The 21,462-nt window shown below is 46.8% G+C and overlaps 1 protein-coding gene across 2 annotated transcripts; it reads left to right on the top strand.

Moving 5' to 3' along the window:
* Window positions 1-1,706: 1,706 nt before the first annotated feature.
* On the top strand, window positions 1,707-20,970 carry LOC136709188 (recQ-like DNA helicase BLM). 2 transcript variants are annotated; one of them, XM_066684253.1, is made up of 22 exons: window positions 1,708-2,221; window positions 3,592-3,652; window positions 3,743-4,334; window positions 5,256-5,400; window positions 6,634-6,734; window positions 6,828-6,948; window positions 7,409-8,109; window positions 8,199-8,375; window positions 8,967-9,085; window positions 9,191-9,304; window positions 9,594-9,692; window positions 10,633-10,781; window positions 10,870-10,976; window positions 11,671-11,831; window positions 13,382-13,577; window positions 14,900-15,090; window positions 15,256-15,400; window positions 15,651-15,850; window positions 17,435-17,630; window positions 18,774-18,896; window positions 19,988-20,189; window positions 20,566-20,969. In XM_066684253.1, the coding sequence occupies exons 1-22, from the start codon at window positions 2,124-2,126 to the stop codon at window positions 20,750-20,752; spliced, it is 4,185 nt and encodes a 1,394-aa protein (XP_066540350.1). In that variant the 5' UTR covers window positions 1,708-2,123; the 3' UTR covers window positions 20,753-20,969. The 2 variants fall into 2 exon arrangements, with proteins under 2 accessions (XP_066540349.1, XP_066540350.1); XM_066684252.1 differs by having other exon boundaries at window positions 1,707-2,221; window positions 3,592-4,334; window positions 20,566-20,970.
* The last annotated feature ends 492 nt before the right edge of the window (window positions 20,971-21,462 follow it).

Below are 21,462 nucleotides of genomic sequence, written 5' to 3'. Positions count from 1 at the left end.
AGCCACATACTCTGTGTGTTATTTGGTTAATAATTATGTAAAACATGTTTTTATCTGAATGATATTACTCTGTGTTAACATCTAATCTTTTATAATGTAAAAGTATGATTCAGAATTCTTGGATATTCATTCAACAGGAACCTTCCTTAAGTCCTTGTCTTGTCAAGTGTCATAAATTGGGTGCAGGAAACATCCAATCAGGAGCAAGAGATGCTCCAATCCTCAATCCCTGAGGACCAATCAGACATTCAAGGTCTGTTTCCTGAAATCTGGTTAAAAATCAGTGGTGTGAAAAAACTCACGCAGAACAGGAAGAAGAAAACAAGAAGAAAAGGACAAGAAGAGATGGAGAAGCAAGTTTTTTTCAGTCAGTTCAGTCAGTTAGACTCAGTTAGTTAGTGTTCAGGGAGAATTCTCAGTTAAGGGAGAGCCCTCAGTTCAGAGTTCAGCACTTCATCTGTCTTCAGGCTTCTTCTGAAGCTTTCCAGACTCTCTTATGGCTCCCTCTTAAACAGTCATGGACTCAAGCTGGGTCCAAAGAGAGCAAACCCAGAGCCGGGAAAGAAAATGTAGAGAGAGAAGGAAAGAGGAGGGGTTGAATGAAGGAGGAGGGTGAATCTGCTTCCAGTCCGGAAGCTCGGCTAAGAGAGCCCAGAAATTTCAACCTGAAGTGTTATATTTATTTCTAGTAGAAAAGCTATAGTTGAGGAAAGCTATAGTTTAAATCCAGAAAAGTTCAATGCCACCTCCAGAGCATGAAAGAGACCTCAGACCTCTGACCCTCAAAGTGGTGACAAGATCAGGATCAGTGACAAAGAAGAAGGCCACATGCTCCCTCAGAATGATTTTCTGAGCAAAGGCCCAGGAGAGACCTGCATTGACGTGTCTCTCACGAGGAGCAGATCAGTGACGATGGAGAGTCCCCACAGAGACCTTCACGACCCCATCAGCTCCAAGGGAGTGGTCTCAGTATCTAAGACCGTGTCTCTGGCCAAATGGGAGAAGAGGAACTGCAATACTACAAGGCCCGTGTCTGCAATGCACCAGAAAGCCTACAGCGGGTCAATGAGCATCATTCATTAATAATAATTAATTCTAGCTAATTCTGCTGTATAACGTGAAGATGACCTACTTGTCCAAGCTAAAATTGTACAGGTAAAAACACTACATATTACTTAATGGCTCCCAACCATGGAGCTTAACAAAATGAATTAAATAATTCATTATTCATCAAATAATAATTAACTATCACTGACTCCGCAACGTGAAGCATAATTATTTTACTACGAGTGTTCACTCATAAGTGTGTAGTGTGGTTTGGGATGCGACTACAGATAGCCGCTTTAATGCACTAATCAGAGCAAGCCATAGGGTCATAGGGCTGTAAATCCTGGTGTGTAAGTGTATAGTGTATGAGTGTCCACAATGTGAGAGAACAAATGGCCTATCAGAGTGGAAATGACGCTGGGGAAGTGTGCATTTACATGTGTGTAGTGTTAGATACATTGAATTGGGACGCGGCCATAGTGTGGGCAGTAACGGGTATAACTGCTCTGAGTGGGGCAGGAGAAGTGTGCACTAAGAAGTGTGTTAAAGGAAGGGATTAATCATTTTGAATTGCAACGCGTCCGCAACGAGACCTCAAAGGCTTTAGCGCATTCTCGTACGTTCACTGACAACAGAAGTGTGCAATTACAAGTGCAGAGTGTGTAAGACCTGATTTGGAACGCGCCCACAGTGACGCGGTAAATGAACCAATCAGAGGCGAGTAGAGAATCCGCGGTAAATACGGACTTTAGCTTTAGCAGCAGCTACAGTCTGTTGTTATTAAAAGGTTTTTTGTCGTTGTTATCATTTTAAACTCGGGGTTTTTATCTTATTCGCGGAGGTGTCTGTCCATGGAGCCCGGGTCGCTCGGGTGTGGGTCTGTAGATATGGTTCATGAGCTTTAAATGAAGGGTTTTATCTGTTAAGAGCGATAAAGAGACACAGTCTGAGTGCGGCTGTGGACTAACGTTAGTCCGAATTCAGACCGGATTCTGCTCCGGTTTAATCCCGGAGCGTTACCGTGGTGAATAAACCGAGCTGTTTGTTCCGTTGTAGCTGTGTTTACCGGGTTTACGATGCGGACTCTTCCACAGAATAATTTAAAAGAGCAGCTGGAGCGGCGCAGTAAAGTCACCGCTCACAACAAGCTCAGCCTCCACAGAGTTCAGCCCGGGTAAGACTGACACACACAGAGTGCTGCTTTCACACTGTCATACACATCTCCTGTGGCTCTGCATACTTCATTACCCCCTCTCCCCCTGTTCCTCAGCGCTCAGGACCCCCACAGAGCAGGTGTGATGTGGTGGTGGATCATTCTCAGCTGCAGTGACACTGACGTGGTGGTGGTGTGTTAGTGTCACCACAGACATTTTTTGAGGTCGATATTGTCCCAGAAATAACTGCGATAAATGATATTATTGTGATTTTAGGACGGTTTTATTCCACTGATGTAATGATAATAGAGTCATAACTCAGTTACTCTCCTTTAAAGAGCAATGACCCTTTAACAATAACTTAAGAATATTCAGACATTCATTATAATATAATCAATTATATATATATTAATTAGTATTAAATAAATCCACATCACGGCTCCAGAGCAGAGAACAGAAGAGAACAGAGTGAGCTGTGTGTTTCTCTCAGGGAAAGGTGAGTCAGGTTTATTCATAGAGCACTTTTCACACACAACGACAATTCAGTGTTTCACAAACAGGACAGAGACATTAAAGCAGTAGAAGAATTAAAAACCTTAAAAATGGAGTCAAATATTTAACAGCAATTAAAATAGGAATTTAAAACAAAACAAAACATTGTGTAAAAAAGCCATAATTAAATAAAAATAAAAGGTAAAGACAGAGTAAAATATATAGAGAAATAAAACAGATACTTTAATAAAATTAAAAACACAGTCATTTAGAAAATCAAAGAAAAATTATAGATACTTCGGGAGGAAAATCTCAAATTTCAAAAATGTCCGGAAACACGTGGACGAGCCTCAGTCCAGCAGTGACACTGAGGGGTTAAAAACTCCAGCAGCACTGCTGTGTCTGATCCACTCTACACCAGCACAACACACACTAACACACCACCACCACGTCAGTGTCACTGCAGCTGAGAATGATCCACCACCACATCACACCTGCTCTGTGGGGGTCCTGAGCGCTGAGGAACAGGGGGAGAGGGGGGTAATGAAGTATGCAGAGCCACAGGTGGACTACAGAGTGTAAGTGTAGAACTACAGAGGGGACAGTGAGGGGACAGTGGAGCTGAGAGAGTGGACAGTGAGGGGACAGTGGACAGTGAGGGGACAGTGGGGTTGAGAGAGGGGACAGCGGGGGGACAGTGGGGTTGAGAGAGGGGACAGTGGAGCTGAGAGAGGGGACAGTGGAGCTGAGAGAGGGGACAGTGAGGGGACAGTGGAGCTGAGAGAGGGGACAGTGGAGCTGAGAGAGGGGACAGTGGAGCTGAGAGAGGGGACAGTGAGGGGACAGTGGAGCTGAGACAGTGGACAGTGAGTGTCTGAATCTCCCTCTCCTCTTTCAGTGTGTTCTGTTTCAGAAAGAAGGCGGCGGTGGGTGCAGACGGAGCAGACGCTCCCCAAAAGGTAACTGCTGCACGTGTGTTTGTGAACCGGAGTGTGAATGTTCCTCACAGCTCTGAAGTAACGAAACCTCCTCTGACATTTCCAAACAAGCCTGAGAGAGCGCCCCCAAAGTTCAGCTTCTGCACTGCACCCAGCAAAACCAAGACGCAGACCATCAACCCCCTCGCCAACCCTTTTGCAGTGAGCAGACCCTCCCCGGTCCAGTCAGTCCTCACGGCTCCGGCCAAACTAGGCCCCGCCCCCTCGCACCCTGACGAAGACAAACCTGGGGGCGGCTCCTTCAGCGTCCCTGTGGACGACTGGGATGATTTAGATGACTTTGAAGCCCCGGTAAAGGTACGGACACCGTCACAGAGCCCCCAGATTCCCCCTGGACCAAACAAGGACCGGTCACCTGAAGCTGCCGGGGCGAAGAGGGCGGGCGCAGCGGAGGATGGGAGTCTGTCTACAGGACCGTGCTTTGGTGCTGCAGGAGATGAGGAGTTTACAGCGGTTGCTGATCAACAGGACGTCCTCTCTGGATCTAAAAGTCCGGAGCCAGACAATTCACCGGTCAAACCCACCAAGCGCCGGTTCCCAGGGGTCCAGCACACACAGCTCCTCAGTGACAGCGAGGACGAGAGCATCACTGACCTCACCGAGATTCAGGACCCACCCGAGGAGAGTTTGAAGTGTTCAGCAGGTCAGCATCGCTCTCTTCATTCATACGTTTTGTTTTCTGATTGATCTGATTTTCATTGTAATTATACTCTATTTATATTCATTAAAGAGCCACTCTACCTTCCCAAGGACACTGTACAAATCTGACAGCTGTAAACAGTGATAGGAACAGCGCTATGTGCAAATTAAAAACAATTAGACAAATGTAATTGCACTTTTCCACTGATTGGCACCTACTCGCCTCGGCTCTACTCACTGATTGGTCCCTGGTTGGTTTTCCGCTCCCACAGCTCCCCCCTGAAATGTATCGGGTGTCGTCTCTAACCCCGTCTCTAAGGAGAACAGTGGGCTTTGGAAACCACAACAACGGCGGTGGTAACGTTAAGCGGTGTTTACTCATGGTGTATTGGCGTGTTGTTGTTGTTTGGGACTGAACACAGCTCCGTCATCAGTTCAGACAGATCAGTAGAGTTTGTTCCTTCCTTGTTGCAGCGTCCAGCTCTCGCTGGATTCTTTCGTCGGCCACCGATTCAAGGAGCGTTTGAACCTCTTCAAAAGACCACGGCGTCATTTTACGAGCTGCCGTCGTGAGTCGGATAAAAACAAACGTGATCTCCGCTGCAGCTGGAGATTTTACAGATGGAGAGTTGGTGCTGGTCGTCTGCGTTGCGTTGCGTGGCGTAGAGTGACGACTCTCTCTGGACAATCAGCGCAATCAAGGTTTACACGCCACGGTTTAGTCCCTACTCGACTCGCTCTGAACCACGAGAGAACAGCCACTAAACAAGAACCCGCTTCCAGAACCAGGACCCGATTCACATGGTGGAGGAGGAGAACAGACGAGTAGAGTCCAGTGGAGTAGGGACCATGCAGTGGAAAAGCACCATTAGAATGGGTTCATATTTGTGATTTAATTTTAAAACAATCCTGTTTTGTTCTTCAGGAACTGAACAGAAATGCGCTGATCCAGAAATTATAGACGTAGACGACAGCCAGACTCAGGATGTGCCGGAGGAGGACGTGGACTGTGTTCCACCGTCACCTGTCCCTGAAGACAGGAGCCCACCTGTTTCAACTCTGGAGAAAAGGTAACTACAGCTTTGAGCCTGATGTTCGAAGGGCTCCCATCAGGTGAAGTACTCAGGCTTGTGGTAGATGAGGTGTAATGCTTCTTCGTGGGTTAGAACAAGCCCTTTCTCTTTCTGTGAGAGGTGGGGGATTCTGTTTCATGGTTAACATCATTAAAATACAAGTAAAGGCTTATTTTAGGGGGTTTTCACACATGAAAATCTGGACTAAGATTCATGTCTCAAAGATCAGATCCATTTCTACTGTTTACTCCTGCTACTTATTTGTGGCTCAGATCGAGATCAACTTTCTGAAAGACACAAACACATACAGTGCTTACTTACGTGGGTCTTATTCTACTTCTTTACCAGCTTCTTATTCACATTTCCCATTCCTCCTTAACTTATTGCACTAGCTGATTACTGCTGTGTCCCAAATCACACCCGTCTGCACTTTACCTTCTACACTACTGAGTGCTCTTCTGATAATGATGCAGTGTGTTTATACCCTGTGTAGGGAGCTAGTGTGTGGTTTGGGATAAAGACGTAGTAACGCAGTGGGAATCACGGCTGTTTAAATTTGAGAGTTTATTTTACTGCAGTAACACGATATAAACCCAGGACAGTGTCTGTGTGAGACTGGAGAGAGGGTTATATTTTATTGTCCCTCATGTGAACATCTCTGAACGTTAAAATACACAAAACCACTGAGGGATATTTTGTATCGTACGATGTTCTCTATTCACTGATGATGCAGTTTTCACTGAAGGAGCGCAGTGTGATTCCGGTAATGAATTTACTGTTAAATTAAAATTTAATTGAAGGTTTTTACATGTTTTCTTTTTTTTTATTTGGAGTGAAGGCACTGAGTAAATCTCCTGATCACGTCCGTCTCTTCTTAACAGTGTCTCCACGTCCTGTAATTGGTTCTAAATCTATGATCTAATCTCATACAATAAAGTGTTTTCACACTGCACACAAACCGGATCATGCTTCAGTTGGATGTGGACTGACACCCCCTCTTTGGGTCGGACCAAATGTTTGTGCTTTGGTCCGGACTGTGGTCTGAGGCCCCTTTCACAGCTGTTGTTTTGGTTCGGACCAAACTGAAAAGTCTGAAGATCCGAACCAAACAAGGCATGTGTGAAACCCCCCTTAAACACATGATTTAAATATGAATAATGAATTATAATCTGAGGACCCCCTCCTCTCCTGCGCAGTCACATCCTGACGAAGGTTGGTCTCTCCCCTCAGAAAACCTGAGCTGGTCAGACGTTCTGAAGGAAGTGCTGCTTCACCCCGAGGCTCTGAGGCAGGTCTTCCAGGACGGGACGCTCCTGATAAAGATCTGAGAGGTTTAATCTTCTGATTCAGTTCCTTGTTTAACCCTTTTAGTGTGTGTTTACACCTTTCTGCTTGAATCTGAATCCAGTTGTTGATCTGTTTAGGGCTCGACGGCGCCCTCTTCAGTGTCATGGAGTCTATCTGTGGTCTGGTGGATGCTGTCCCTGAGCATGAGCTCATAACCCTGACCTGTGGCACAGAGCTGCTGCTGCAGAGAGCGCTCAGGTAAATAAAGGACACAGATGTTGATTAAACTCAGTTACTTTATTAATAAATCAATAGATCTTTAAATCAAGGCTGTAGTCACACTATATTTTGAAGAAGACATGTTCCGTCTTAAACGGTGACTCAGTTAGGTCCGTGAGACTGCAGAATTTAAGGTGGAGCGGGCAATTTGAATAAAAACACAGCAGGTCTTCCCATATTCTTTGGACCTCTAAATATCTGTCTACGTTCCTTAACGTTACGAAACTGCTCAGCTCCTTATTCCTGTGTTCCCATTCCACCTTAAATGGCCCACTGTTCCTGTTAGAGATGGGGGTTTGAGACGACACCAGATACATTTCAAGGGGGAAATGTTGTAGTGGAAAATGAAGCAGGTCCAATCAGAGAGTAAAGTAGTGTAGATACCAGTCAGTGGGAAATCACCATTAGTGTAGCAGCTGTATTTCCCGGTTCTCTGCAGGAAAAGGATTCTTGCGGATTTGGCCTCATCAGGAAAGTCCCCGTCCGACAGAGGAGCCACCGCTGAGCCCCGAGTGCTGCACAGAACAAGTTTTGGGTTCACAACCCCTTTAACCTCAAGCAAAGGAAAGCGTACGGCTAAAGGCTTCCAGTTCCGACAGTCTCTGGTCTCTAACCTGTCTGTGGACTACAACAGCAGTGTCTTTGAAGACTCAGACTGCATCATCAATGGGGTGGAGACACCGGGCGGCTCCTGGAACCCCAGCTCTTCCCTCAAACCGGCCGTGAACGGAGAGCGAGGGAAGAGGTCGAGCCTGAACCTCAGTGAAGGCAAGTCAGGAGGGAATTTCTCAAGGCTGTCCTCCAGTGCTCAGACTCTGGATCTGGAGCAGACAGCGCTATTCTTCTCTCCCAAGAAACCAGTGGAGAGCGCAGGAAACAGAACTGCGGCGTCTAAAAGTGTCGAATCCCAAATGCACACGGAGCCAGACGACTTTTACATTGATGACTTTGATATTGACGACTTCAACGAGAGCGATATCCCGGATTACTACGAGGAGCCTGTGGAGTCTTCGGCTTCGAAGAGGAGTTCCAGTGCCTTCCCTCAGCCGGTTCGCGAAGGAGGGCGTTCAAAATCCTGCGAGAACAAGAGCGTCTCCACCCCCACTGCTGTCGTAAGACCCACTAAGCCAGCGTCCCCTGGTCAGTGGCTCTGAGACGTAGTCATTTCTAGCTCCTTTTTGTGATGAGTGTTTGTAAACAGACAGAATCTTACGTACTTGTCTCTGCAGAGGTTACATACAGGAACCCAGCGCACGACCGCTTCAGGGGCTTCAGCTTCCCTCACTCTGCGGAGATGATGAAGATCTTCCACAAGAAGTTTGGTCTTCATCAGTTCCGTTTCAATCAGCTGGAGGCCATCAATGCCACGCTCCTGGGGGAGGACACCTTCGTCCTCATGCCTACAGGTAACTCTCTGTACCTTTCCTACTTCTAGATCGTGGAGAAGGTTGTGGTCAGAACTGTTTTGTACGAAGGACACAGCGACATTATAGACACAGATTAAAATACCCTCCTTGTTTCTACCCTCACTGCCCACTTTATCAGCTCCACTGACTGTACAGGAGTTGTGTTGTGCTGGTGCGAGTGGATCAGACACAGCAGTGCTGCTGGAGTTTTTAAACCCCTCAGAGTCACTGCTGGACTGAGAACAGTCCACCGACCAAAAACATCCAGCTGACAGCGTCCTGTGTGTGGCGTCCTCTGTCCACTGAAGAAGGACGACAGTGAGGTAAATGTGTGTTGTCGAGTGGAAACTCTATCAGCCCTGCTGTGTCTGATCCACTTGTACCAGTGCAACACACACTAACACGTCCTCCTACCAGAGCCTCAATAACCTACCGTTTACACGAAGCACTTCCTAACTTCCTCATTAGACAACGGCTGCATCAGGGATGGAGTGTGAAGTGGAGTGCTCCCCCTACTGACCACACTGTGTAGAGTTAAACTGAGGGTGAGTGAAGAAAATAACTAAAAATCAGTGTGACCCTCTTTTCCAGGAGGAGGTAAGAGCCTCTGCTACCAGCTTCCTGCCTGTGTGTCTGCTGGGGTCACGGTGGTGATCTCTCCACTGCGCTCTCTTATTGTGGACCAGGTCCAGAAGCTCACCACGTTCGATGTGAGGGTTTCCCCTGTCCTCAGCGTCTCCAGACTGATCTAACTGTGTAATACCGGGAAGAACGTGATGACTTTGTGTCTGAAATTGTTTGTTCTCCATTTTCAGATCCCTGCCACTAGCTTATCTGGGGATAAAAGTGACAGTGAAGCTGGGCGGATCTATATGCAGCTCTCTAAGAAGGATCCTATCATCAAACTGCTGTACGCCACTCCTGAAAAGGTACGCTCTTCAGTTTAAGGGCAGAGAGATACTCGCTGATTGGCCGTGTGTTTGTGTAGAAAACCGTCTTCACCGTGAATATAAATGTTCACACACTCGCCTGTGACTAACGCTTGTAACTGCAAGCTTCCACTAGAGGGCAGACCAGAGAAAGACGTGGGGAATCGCAGACTTGGCTCTGACACTGCCTTCTTCAAAACCTTCGTCCATTGTGATACAGTTTTCGCCTGCACTGCCCCCTACTGTTTACACATGTACTGAATTAACTCCTGGTGTTGTCTGCTCTTAGATCTCTGCCAGTGGGAGGATGATCAGTGCTCTGCAGAACCTGTACGAGAGAGGCCTGCTCGCCCGCTTTGTCATTGATGAAGCCCACTGTGTCAGCCAGGTACTTGTGTTTACTGCATTTAGCAGTAGATGTTTTTCAGGAGTGTTTTGTCGTTTAGTTCAGAGAACACATCCTCTCCAGTAGAAGTAGGATCTGAGTCTGAACCCTGATGAACTGAGACACCAGGGGATAGAGAAATCAACCTGAACCCTAAAGAGAAATACACAATAAACAGAGGTGATGGTCATTTAAACACTGCACAATAAATGAGTCTTCAGCCTGCGTTTGAGGGAAATGTGGGGCACTGCTCTTCGGACACTGAGGGACTCTGCAGATCAAACAGTGGGAGACAGAGAGGCAGCAGGAGACAGAGAGGGGCAGACTGGACGGTGAGGGAGAGTGAGGGAGCATGCTGTTTGGATTGTAAAGGCCAGAGGAGGTTCATCTATGCGTCTGAGTCTGAGGCAGAGAAGAGTCTCGATGCTTGTCTCCCATGTGTCCCATAGTTAGGGCTGGACGATAATTTAATTTCAATAGAAATCGCCAAATAAAATGTTTCAATATTGATATGATTTTTTAACACATTTTCAATATTTCAATGTCCATTATTTACAGCATCAACCAAAATTAAAAAATATATTGTGATATAGATTTCGACCATAGAGTCCAGCCCTAGCCCTAACCACAGTCAAGGACTCAAAGGACTGTGGTTCAAGCCGAGCTGTCCTCGACGCATGGATCATGGCGGGAACAAGACGTGATGCTGTCGCTCTCTAACTACAGCGTCTCAATAATCTGCCTCATGAGGACAGACAGAACGCTGCCGTCTTAGAGTCAGTGCCTACTTAGGGAGCTCAGTAGGATCTGAGACAGCCCTTAAATCTCTGATAGAGAGTCCTCTGCCAGCTCGGACGGTCAGTGTAGCTGACGGTTTAACGCTGTTACAATGAAACGAAGGGTTAAATAACTCTTTGTATGATTTAATTCCCGTTTACTGTAGTGGGGACACGACTTCAGACCAGACTACAAACGGCTGCATGAACTGAGGCAGAAGTTCCCCAATGTTCCCGTCATGGCGCTCACAGCCACCGCCACGCCTCGAGTCCAGAAGGACATCCTGAATCAGCTGGCCATGACCCGGCCTCAGGTGTAAGTGTCCGTGCCGCGGCAGAGCTCGGTACCAACAGCCGGATGAGGCCGGTGTCCAAAACCGTCCCTGTGTTTGTGTTTTTCACAGATTCACCATGAGCTTCAACAGACACAACCTCAAATACTCGGTGCTGCCTAAGAAACCCAAGAAGGTGGATGAGGATTGCATTAACTGGATCAAGAAGCATTATCCAAGTGAGTGATTACACCCCCTCGGGTGTTTGAAAAGGAGGAGGCTGTGGGGTGGTGGTGTATTTTGCTGTTGTTGCGTTAGACCGGGCGGGTGTATAACATACAGCAGGATGGCTCTAAAACGCCATTAAATCCAGTGGCCCCTTTTTGTTTTTACTGTTATTTGTTTACACTGAGGCTAACGTTAGCACCGTTAGTTCAAAGATGTGCAGCGGCCAGACACCACACTGCTGCTGTAGCTAAAGGACCACTGTGTTACACTCTACGACTCGTTAAAGACTCAACACACCACACACAACTGACAGTTACTCAGCATTTAACACAAGCCCTGGGCTGCTCAAACATCACAGGTCTCTGTCTGTGAGGGACAAGTTTTTGTGGAAACCTGAAATCAGCTTCACACTGATCTGTGGACAGAAAAGGCCACTGTGTCTTCAGGGTCCTGTCCTCATTGTGATCCAGAAAGATGTGACGCAGGAGACTGAGATATTAATAATAATCACAGTAACTGAGTGTTTAGCTCCAGTGATGAAGTCTTATGAATGATACAGTATTAAAAGTAATAACGGTAGTGTTTTTATAAACTGGAGATCAGTGTTTCTGCTGCTCCTGCTCCCTGCGGTAGTTGTCAGATGTTGTGGTGCTGTGGTTGGGAATCTCCACATGAACGTGTTTGGATTTCTGTTTTTCCAAACAGGAGACTCTGGGATTGTGTACTGCTTGTCGAGAAACGACTGTGACTCCCTGGCAGATAGTCTTCAGAGAGCTGGCATCGCAGCCCTGGCTTACCACGCAGGCCTCAACGACAGAGACCGAGAGTACGTCCAGAACAAGTGGATCAACCAGGACGGATGCAGAGTGAGAGGATTTCTTCGTGTGATTAAGGGTGCGGTCACTGGGCCAGGTTAAATCATTCTGTGCCGGAGTACGGTCGTCCACTCTCCCGCTCCCCCGCTGACCTGCACTCACTGCATTTAGTGTTCAGGACCAGAGCACGCTTCTGTCATCAGTGAGGCTTTTCATTGTGAAGAAATGTGGAGTCAGGATTGTACTTTGTGTCTGAGGTGTAGTCTGTGTGTTGGCAGTGACCCTCAGCCTCTCTCATGACTTTTAGATGAATCCATTATATAGAGCAGGGATATTCACTGAACACTAACTGCACGTCTAAGAGAATGTTTATGGAGCCAAATAAAAAGCAGTAGACCCTGTATATGTGTCTATTGGGATTGACTCCACGACCCGCTTTTAGCTGGTTGCTTTTCCACGAGCACAGCTCCCCCACGAAATGCAGCCGGTGCCGTCGCCAAACTCCGTTTCTAACGGGAACCATATGCTTTAAAAATCACAACAAAGCGGCGTTGAAGTCAGGCGCTGTTTACTCGTTGTGTGGCGTGTTGTTGTTGTTGCTGGTGTTTGGACTGAACACCTGTTTGGCTCCGCCCCCTGTTCTCACAGAGCAGTTTTCCTTGTCACACGTTCAGCTTCCGAACCTCTTCAAAAACCCCTCGGGGGAATGTTACGAGCTGCTGCTGAGAGTCGGATAAAAACTAATGTGAAAGCTGCTGTAACTTCAGAGATTTTACAAGCGGCGAGTTTGTGCTGGAGCTCTGCGTTTCGTGGTGATTGACAGGTCTCTCCGGCCAATCAGAGAGCTCAGTTGGAACCATAAGCAAGCAGAGACTGAAAAAGGGACCAGATTTGGCCGTGGAAAAGCAGAAGAGCAGAGTCGAGTCGTGTAGGTTCCACGCCGTGGAAAGGCACCATTCGGGTCGAGCAGAGGGACCCCTTCAGCACTGTGTGTGTTTACAGTGAGTATCGGAGCACTGACTTCACGTTCTGTACCCAGACATGATCAGTGCTCACACTGTACAGTGCACGAGTCTCGCTGAATCCAGGCCACCTCTTCAAGCCCTTAACCCTTTTAAACCAATATTTGACTGTTAGGAATCGGCAGTGTGTCCAGGGGAAACAGGGTCAGTGAGGTGGGTAGTAGGTCAGTAACAGGCTACAGCTTTCCCTCGTAAACCTTTGCTGCTGTTAATTTTAGAAATGCTCTTCATCGTCATTGTACAGTAGCACAGAGAAATATGACCTCGGCATATAACACTCAGTGGCAATGAACACACACACACACACACACTGGGAGTGGCAAGCAGCCACCTAAAGGCTTAGTTCTAGTTGCGCTTCAGTGTGTCACGCAGGACTCTGCTGATGGCGCACGAACCTGAGCAAGCGGTGTGGGCGTTTATACTTGATGCTAACTTTGGTGCAGTTTTCTCTGAAAGGACAGGTGGCAGTACACTTCATAACCAGTGGAAATGGATGGTGCACTTGGGAGCGTGTCGCATGCAGTGCATAAATGATTTAGCCTTGACTCGTATTTTGTTGCCGTGTCTGATCTTTCTCAGGTCATATGTGCCACGATTGCGTTTGGCATGGGCATCGACAAACCTGACGTGCGCTACGTGATCCATGCCAGTGTGCCCAAGTCAGTGGAGGGCTACTACCAGGAGTCTGGGAGAGCTGGCCGCGACGGGGAGGTCTCCCACTGCGTCCTCTTCTACACTTACCACGACGTCATCCGCATCAAAAGACTCATCGCCAGTATGTGTCCTTCACTTTGACCTGTTCATTTAGTCATTTTTACTGTGATGTAGATTTTAAATGGTTTATTGTCAGTATCTGAACGTCTGTGCTGTGCTTTGAGCTCTGGGAGCTCAGTCTGTTATCCACTGTTACACTATGAATACAGCATTTTACAAATATTTAATGTCGATGATGTATTATTGTCTCGTTTTAAATAATTGAATTCAAAACAGAAATCGGATGCATTTTACAGCTTTAACACAACGTGATACAAAGGAATGATGTGTGTGGGGCATGATTTACCCTTTTGAGATTCGACCGGACGATGAGAATCTGTCGTTTCAGTGTTTGACTTTTATGAACTGTTTGATTAAAGGTGCTTTATCCAACATTTTACACATTCAAATAGCAGCAAACAACTCATTTCCTTGTAAAGATCTACTGGAGTAAAGGCACTGAGCAGAGTTTTGCTTTGTCTCTCCCCAACAGACAGTGGTGTATTTTCAAGTGAAAAAGGCCGTCCAAGTATTCCTCCATCAAAACAAAACACATTCTTTAGATAGAACCTCTCCATTGCACTCCTCTGTTAGCGGCTGCACCGTGCTCAGAACAGGAACAGGACGTGAGAGGAGGCGTGGCTGAAGGGAAGGACGTGGTGAATACGAAGCATTTGTTTTGGTTTAAGGTACCAGTGCTCTAGTGCGAAATCTCATGGCAGAATGTCGGATATTTCACTTTTAAATGAATCTGAGTCTGATTCAGTTTAATTTCTCTTTTAACTACTGAGACCTGAGTTTCAGCCTCATTCCACACTGCCCTGCAGAAGAGGGTCCAGCCGTGTGCACCGAGGGGCAGCTGTATCAGAAAGATACAGGGTCATGGTCAATCAGCCGTGGCATGAAAACCCCAAACAGAACCGTGTGTTGTCTGTTAACCCACTTTCTTCAGAGTGTAGGAGTCAGTGCGTGGTTATTGATTACTGTGGTGTTTTAGGGAAAGGGGGCGTGGCTATTGGTAGCCAAGTTGTTTTATGGATGGGGGTGTGGTTATTGGTTGCCGTGGTGTTTTAGGGAAAGGGGGCATGGTTATTGGGAGACATCCAAACACACATCTGCCCATGTTGCTGACCGTGTGATGAGTCGGCTCCTTATCTTTTAAAGGAACAGGCGCTGAAAGCAGGCGTTCTGAACAGGACCGTTTGAAAACGGGGAGAACACTGCTGTGGGGTTTGATCCTTGTGGGGTTTTGACCAAAGCAGGTCACAGATGTTTCATTAAAAACCAGAACTGTGTTCCACTGTGGGGAAGGAGTGTACTATGTCCTCTTTAATGTCGTTGCAGTGGACAAGGACGGCAACAAACAATCCAAAGCCACCCACATTAACAACCTGCACAGCATGGTGCACTTCTGTGAGAATGTGATGGAGTGTAGAAGGATCCAGCTGCTCGCGTACTTCGGCGAGCACAGGTTCAACGCTGACTTCTGTAAGCAGCATCCTGAGGTCATCTGTGACAACTGTGCCAGACCCCACGTAAGAACCCTGTTCAGTCCAAATCTGGCTTATTTCTGTTCAGTCTGCAGCATTGTGTTCACTCTTCTGTTTCACTCTCGGAGAAGAACTGATTCTGCTGAGAGGTCTCCTCAGGACATGGTGTGTGTAGATTAATTAACCGTTGTCTAAACGATGTTTTTACAGGAATACAAAACCAGAAATGTGACGGAGGACGTGAAGAAGATTGTGCGGTTTGTCCAGGAGAACTGCGAGAAAGTGGGCAGCAGATACGGCAGAACGTCACAGCAGAACCGGCTCACTCTGAACATGCTGGTGGACATCTTCATAGGTACGAGAGTCTCCATCAGTGACAGAGGGACACAGGTAGGGTTCAGATGTGCTTGAGGGAGTGTGTACAGTGTAGTGTTCCTGCCAGAGCTGGGAATCAACACAGTCCACCAGATGAAAGACTTCAGACCATTTTGTATGAAGACAGATGTTCTCTTTGTCTTTGACCACAGCACTAATGACGTATCGAGTTGTATCCATGTGATTTCTGAGGACAGTGACAGTAGACATTAACTGAGATCTCTCCACAGGCTCTAAAAGTGCGCGGGTCCAGTCGGGAATGTACGGATGCGGAGCGGCTTACTCCAGACACAACGCGGACAGGCTGTTTAAGAAGCTTGTGCTTGACAACGTGCTGATGGAGGATTTGTACATAACCAACAACGGTCAGGCCGTGGCCTACATCTCCGCTGGCCCTAAAGCCATGAATGTGCTGAATGGCAGCTTGCAGGTTTGGACTTGTCATTTTCATATCACTGCCCCACAGCAACATGTGATCACAGTGACACAGTGAGCTTTTCACTGTGTGTTTAAGGCATGTTTCTTCTGTAAATTAGCTTTGAGGAACACGCACAGCGGCAAAACCAGGTTGCACGCTTTAAGATGTTGTTAGACGGACTTCAGCTTCATTTTGAGACGTTCGTAGTGGTTTCCCCAGCGTCACACAACATCGCAACCTTTATTTCCCTCCGAACCGTGTTGGTTTTCGTCAGGGATCGTGTACCGACGGCAGGAGAGTGAGACCACGGTGTGAAATCTCAAACATTTACAGTTATGGTCAGGACTCTGCAGCGGCCAGTTCATGAGTGAGAATGGTTTCTCAAGATCCCAGAGCCACACTCATGATCTCATCCCACCACTGTCTGTACCATCAGAGAAGAGCAAATCCACCTGGTTATTCAGTCCATTCAGGTCCTCAGTTGGCCACATAACTCTGAGCTGAGACCTGACCAACTGAAGCCTCCCCAGATCATGACACTGCCTCCAGAGGCTTGTACAGGGGGCGCTACCCATGATTCCCTTCTTACCCTGACTTCCCCTTCGCTCTGGAATAGGGTCTGTCTGGAAATGTCAGACCACACGCCCTTTCTCATCGCTCCAGAGTCCAGTCGTTATATTCACTAGCAAATTGACACCTGTTTTCAAACACTTGGTAATTATCTGACCTCTTTTCATTCATGAGGCTGAGGGGTAACTACTGTCCTTACAAGCTTTAATAATGTACCGGAGAGTTTTAACCCACTTCCAGTCATTTCCTGTGCTGCATTCACTGTCGGTAAATCTCTGTAGTGGAGCTCCAAAGGGAATATATTCAGTCCCTTTAATTAGGAACAGAACCGCACCTTTAATTAGGAACAGAACTGCACCTTTAATTGGGAACAGAACCGTCCCTTTAATTGGGAACAGAACCGCACCTTTAATTAGGAACAGAACTGTACCTTACTCTATATTAACTGTGGATGTTAAAGTTGTGTTGATGTCATTCGCTCCGTTTCATCTCCAGGACTTTTATTGTGTTCTTTTATTCTCCACAGTTGTATAATGAAAGATTACAGAGATCCCCCTCTCCTTCTGGAGAAGAGAATGTAATGAACCTTTAGGGAACACAACTGGACTCTAACACCACTGCTGCACCTTTAAAGATACACTCCACTGTTTGTAGCTTTAATGACAGTAATGTATCTGTACTGTACCTTTATTCTGGGAGTCTACATGACACTGAGTGTTTCTGACCCTTCTGAAACACACTGATATTTTCCCAACACAAACACAGCTGATTTATTGATGAGAATGTCCTCACTGCAGAAGTCAGTTAAATCTTTGCTATAGCTGAACCATATTCAACACTGCAGTTATCCCCCAGTCACAGGCTGTGAAGGATGTTCATATTTAAATCAGAAAGCGGAGGTCTATTTTGTCAGGCGGTGTAATTCATCACAGTAATGTTAATGTGCCGTGGACACATTTTCACACACACTGAAGTGTTTCTGTGGTTTGTAGTTGTTTGGGAGTTGATGTTTTACACCTGTTCCAGGTGCAGTTCCACGAGACGGAGAGCGCCTCCAGCATCAGGAAACACAAAGCCTCAGTGACCAAGAATGTTTCCAAGAGAGAGGAGATGGTGGAGAAGTGTCTGGAAGAGCTCACTGAGCTGTGCAAGAAGCTCGGCAAAGTGTTTGGGCTCCACTACTACAACATCTTCTCCACGAGCGCTCTGAAAAAGATCGCCGGTACTGAACCACGCACAACACTGACCCCTCATCATCACTGGGGTTTTACTGCGACAATAGAGTCATAATAATCACAGAGTTCCTGTGTTACTTTCATTTAATTCTCTCTGAACTTAACTTATTTTCCCAAACTAAAGGTAGGAGATTTGATATTCATTATGTGTTTAGATTTTACAATAACATTTTAATGCCCCTTGATACTGTAAAAACGTTCAAATATTTTTCAGAGTTAGTCCCTGTAAACCATAACTGTCTGAAGCCCAGTGTATTCCAGAGACCTTTTTAAACCAGAAGAAATGTGTGAGGACATTCATCGCAACATCACCAACACACAGCACTGTGTAAACGTCTGTAATAATCTGTAATCTCTGATTCAGACATTTTATCCTCTTTGTAAACAGTTAAAATCAGTGAAAATAATGTTGGGCAACTTTTCTCAGACATTAGCTCATCATAGAAGACTAGACTAACTGGAAGCTAGCAGCATCCAAACAGCACTGGGTTTTTGTGGAGGATTAAAGGTCTGATCCTTCTGCACAGACCTTAATGCAGAAAGGAACAATAGCGAGAACAGAGCATCTCTAAATGTGTCTGTAGTGTAACTGTATGTAGGAGTAAATGGCTGTAGCTCGTACACCTAATGCACATTCATCTCTTTTATTACATTCATATGTAGTACAGTAATAAAACAAATACAGATCTGTTCAGCAGAAGGAATTGTCTTAACTCGGTGCAACTTTATGGAACAAGACTTTATTTCCAATCATTTTCAACTGTCTGTGTTCTGTTCTTTGATTCTGGACTTTGTTCGTTCGTCATGACTCTGACACAGTGAAGAGCAGATATTTTAAATGACCTAATAACATAAGCTCAAACTCCTCCCCTCAGCTCTGTGTACACCCTGCAAACTCATGTCATTTCCGTGTCGGACAAACTCCCACCTCCACCCCGTCTCCACTTTTTCTCTTGTGTTCATCCGGCTTTACACACATTCCAAAGCTGCACTGAAAACCTGCCCAATAGGTTCCCTCCCCGTTTTATCCTTCACAGGCGTGGTCTGTACTAGTAGAGTTCAGATGATGACAGATTTGGCCCGTGTTCTCACTGGTGCACTGATCTCAGTGTTGATTTATTTCTCTGCAGAGACTCTGTCTGCTGACCCTGAGGTGCTGCTGCAGATCGACGGCGTGACTGAGGACAAGTTGGATAAATACGGAGCGGAGCTCATTGAACTGCTGCAGAAATACTCTGAATGGCAGCTGCCAGGTGAGTGTCTGAGCGACGGTGAAATGGCCTGCGTTCGTTTCAGTTTGGGATCATTATGACCTTCGTATTTAACAGAATAAGCCCTATTCGGACGGGATTAGTTTTACGTGGGGAGCCGGGGTGATGTCATTTTTCCACAAGACGTCAGAACTGTTTACGGTGGATTCGCACTAGATGAGAAATCTCTGTGAAAAGAACAGAGCTGGGAGCAGCTACTCAATTCACACACTGCCGTTACACAGTGTGGATCAGACACAGCAGAGCTACTGTAATGTTTAGACTGTCACCACTGTTCTGAGATCAGCCCTCCTCCTGTGGTAATGACACGTTTGGAGGCTACTAGTGCGGACGACACACATCTACAGGTGGTTTTGTGGATTTGAGTGCGGCGCGTCGTTCAGCCGCTGAGCTTTTACTGAAACCGTATCTTTCACTAAACGCCTCCTTCGTCTCCGCCTCCGCTCTCGAGGAAACCCAGGATATGACGTGATATTCCCCCACATTTAAATTCAGACGGGATTAATAACCTGGGCTCGTTTTTACTGCTCATTTTACAGTCGGTAAAAGGCTCAGGAATCTTTCCTGAAATGGGAGCGCACACTCAGAGAAAATGACTGAAACGGTCTGTTTGGATGGGATTAAAACTACTGAGACACTCCGGTAATAATCACTTTACCCCCACGACCCACAGGTAAAACTCATCCCGTCCAAATAGGGCTTCAGTGTGATTTAAGGCGGGTGAATTGTTCCTGAGCCTCTTTATGAAGAGCTAAGAGTGAGTAGAATGGCCCTCCCTCTTCCCTCTTCTATCTGTTAGCTGGAGTAACAGATCTGGAGATTTAGTCTTCTCCTCTGAGCGTGTTGAGCTGTCCTCCTCCAGAGGAAACCTGTGAAAAACTCCATGAAGTATTCACCCACGTCAGTTCACACAGGGTTAATGTAAAACTAATCCCCTCCGTATAGAGCTGAGGTGATCAGGTGAAACTGGTGCTGAACAGTAAGGTTTCCCCAGAGATCTGTAGTGTGTGTACACTATGTATATTTCTGTACATTATTGTTTACTCAGGCTTCTCTTTTCTTTCCCGTTGAAGCGGAGGAGCAGGGCGAGAGCTCAGAGTGGATCGACGTGACTCGTGGCCGGCCTGACGACGACGACGTTTACGATAACGAAGGCGAATCTTCGTCAGAGTACTTCAGGAGCGGCACGGGCCGAGGAGAGAAGAGAAAGAAAGCTCCCTTCTCTAGGAAACCCAAAAGGAGGAGAGCGTACAACAACCAAAGCTCTTCCAAAAGGTCAGTGTGTGTCTCAGAGCCCATCAGGCAGTGCATTTCTTCCAGGTTCAGCTCCTCTCCCACACTGCGTTACTGCTGTCAGAGCACACACTCAGCACACACTCAGGAACAGCCCCGTGACACGGACCGACTCGGGTCTGAAGCAGTAGATATTATTAAAGTATAGCGCTGTGGGTTTGACGTGTGTGTGTGTGTGTGTGTGTGTGTGTGTGTGTGTGTGTGTGTGTGTGTGTGTGTGTGTGTGTGTGTGTGTGTGTGTGTGTGTGTGTGTGTGTGTGTGTGTGTGTGTGTGTGTGTGTGTGTGTGTGTGTGTGTGTGTGTGTGTGTGAGAGAGAGTGACAGACTTGAATGTTCTCTCTTGTCTCTCTCTGTGCAGTGGGGGCAGCGGGGGCTGGTCTTCGTCTAGAGGAGGATATAAAGGAGCGGGTCGAGGAGCGGGTCGAGGAGCCTCCAGGCCGACTCCCCCAGCTCCAGCAGAGAGGAGACCAGGGTTCTTGGCTCTGCCCAAACCCCAGAGCGCTGCACGACCGTTCCTCAAACCTGCCTTCTCTCACCTGGGCTGATCCTCTAGCCTTGTCTCGTTCTCAGTGTGTTTTCTTGTCTGTAAAATCTGTGTATAGTGAGTGTTAGCATATTTTTAAATGTTAGATGTATATTCTCTCTGTGTACAGCTCACTTTTGGATTCTCAGTGTCACTGTGTACAGTTTAGCTTGGTGTTTTCTTCCTTATTTCTGTCTCAGATGTTGCTCTTGAACGTTGTAAGTTATTAAACTGATTCGTATAAATTCTGAGTGGAGATAAACTTTATATTTCGGGTGGAAAGGAGTTTGAGGCGATCCTCAGTAAAAAATACACCAATCAGCCACGAGATTAAACCACAAATCATTGTTGATCTGGTCACAGTGCCCCCTGTTGAGGGGGTGTGGTGTAGACCCCACGTCTCGGTCGTCCTATGGCGGTGGACGAGGAGAAACCGCGGACCTGCCCCGTCTCCGGCTGCAGCGGTGATTTCTGTTGAAAAACTTTAGCACCAAAGCACACTGTCATCCCTGAGTCTGAGTTTGTGTTTAAAGGAACACTAGGTAATATTTTTACCTTAAAATCACAGCCTCAGTCACTGTGATGCTCCACTGAGCTGTAACAAGGAGAATAGAGACTCTGCCCTTTACACTCAGGGCTCAGCACTGCAGAAACTGCACTATGTAACTTGGATGTGGGTGGAATCCGCGCTCTCTCCCTCCCCATTGATTTGAGCACAGTGCTATAAAAATG

The sequence above is a fragment of the Hoplias malabaricus genome, chromosome 11 (assembly GCF_029633855.1).
Source record: "Hoplias malabaricus isolate fHopMal1 chromosome 11, fHopMal1.hap1, whole genome shotgun sequence".
Classification (NCBI taxonomy): Eukaryota; Metazoa; Chordata; class Actinopteri; order Characiformes; family Erythrinidae; genus Hoplias; species Hoplias malabaricus.
Note: the sequence above shows the minus strand (reverse complement) of the source record. Positions and strands in the feature narration are given on the sequence as shown.

Excerpts from the sequence above, each read along its gene's own strand:
- LOC136709188 (XM_066684252.1), top strand. The coding sequence starts at position 2,124 with ATGCGGACTCTTCCACAGAATAATTTAAAAGAGCAGCTGGAGCGGCGC. Across the intron at positions 15,401-15,650 it reads GCTGGTGGACATCTTCATAG|GCTCTAAAAGTGCGCGGGTC; the intron begins GTACGAGAGTCT and ends ATCTCTCCACAG. Across the intron at positions 17,631-18,773 it reads CGCTCTGAAAAAGATCGCCG|AGACTCTGTCTGCTGACCCT; the intron begins GTACTGAACCAC and ends ATTTCTCTGCAG.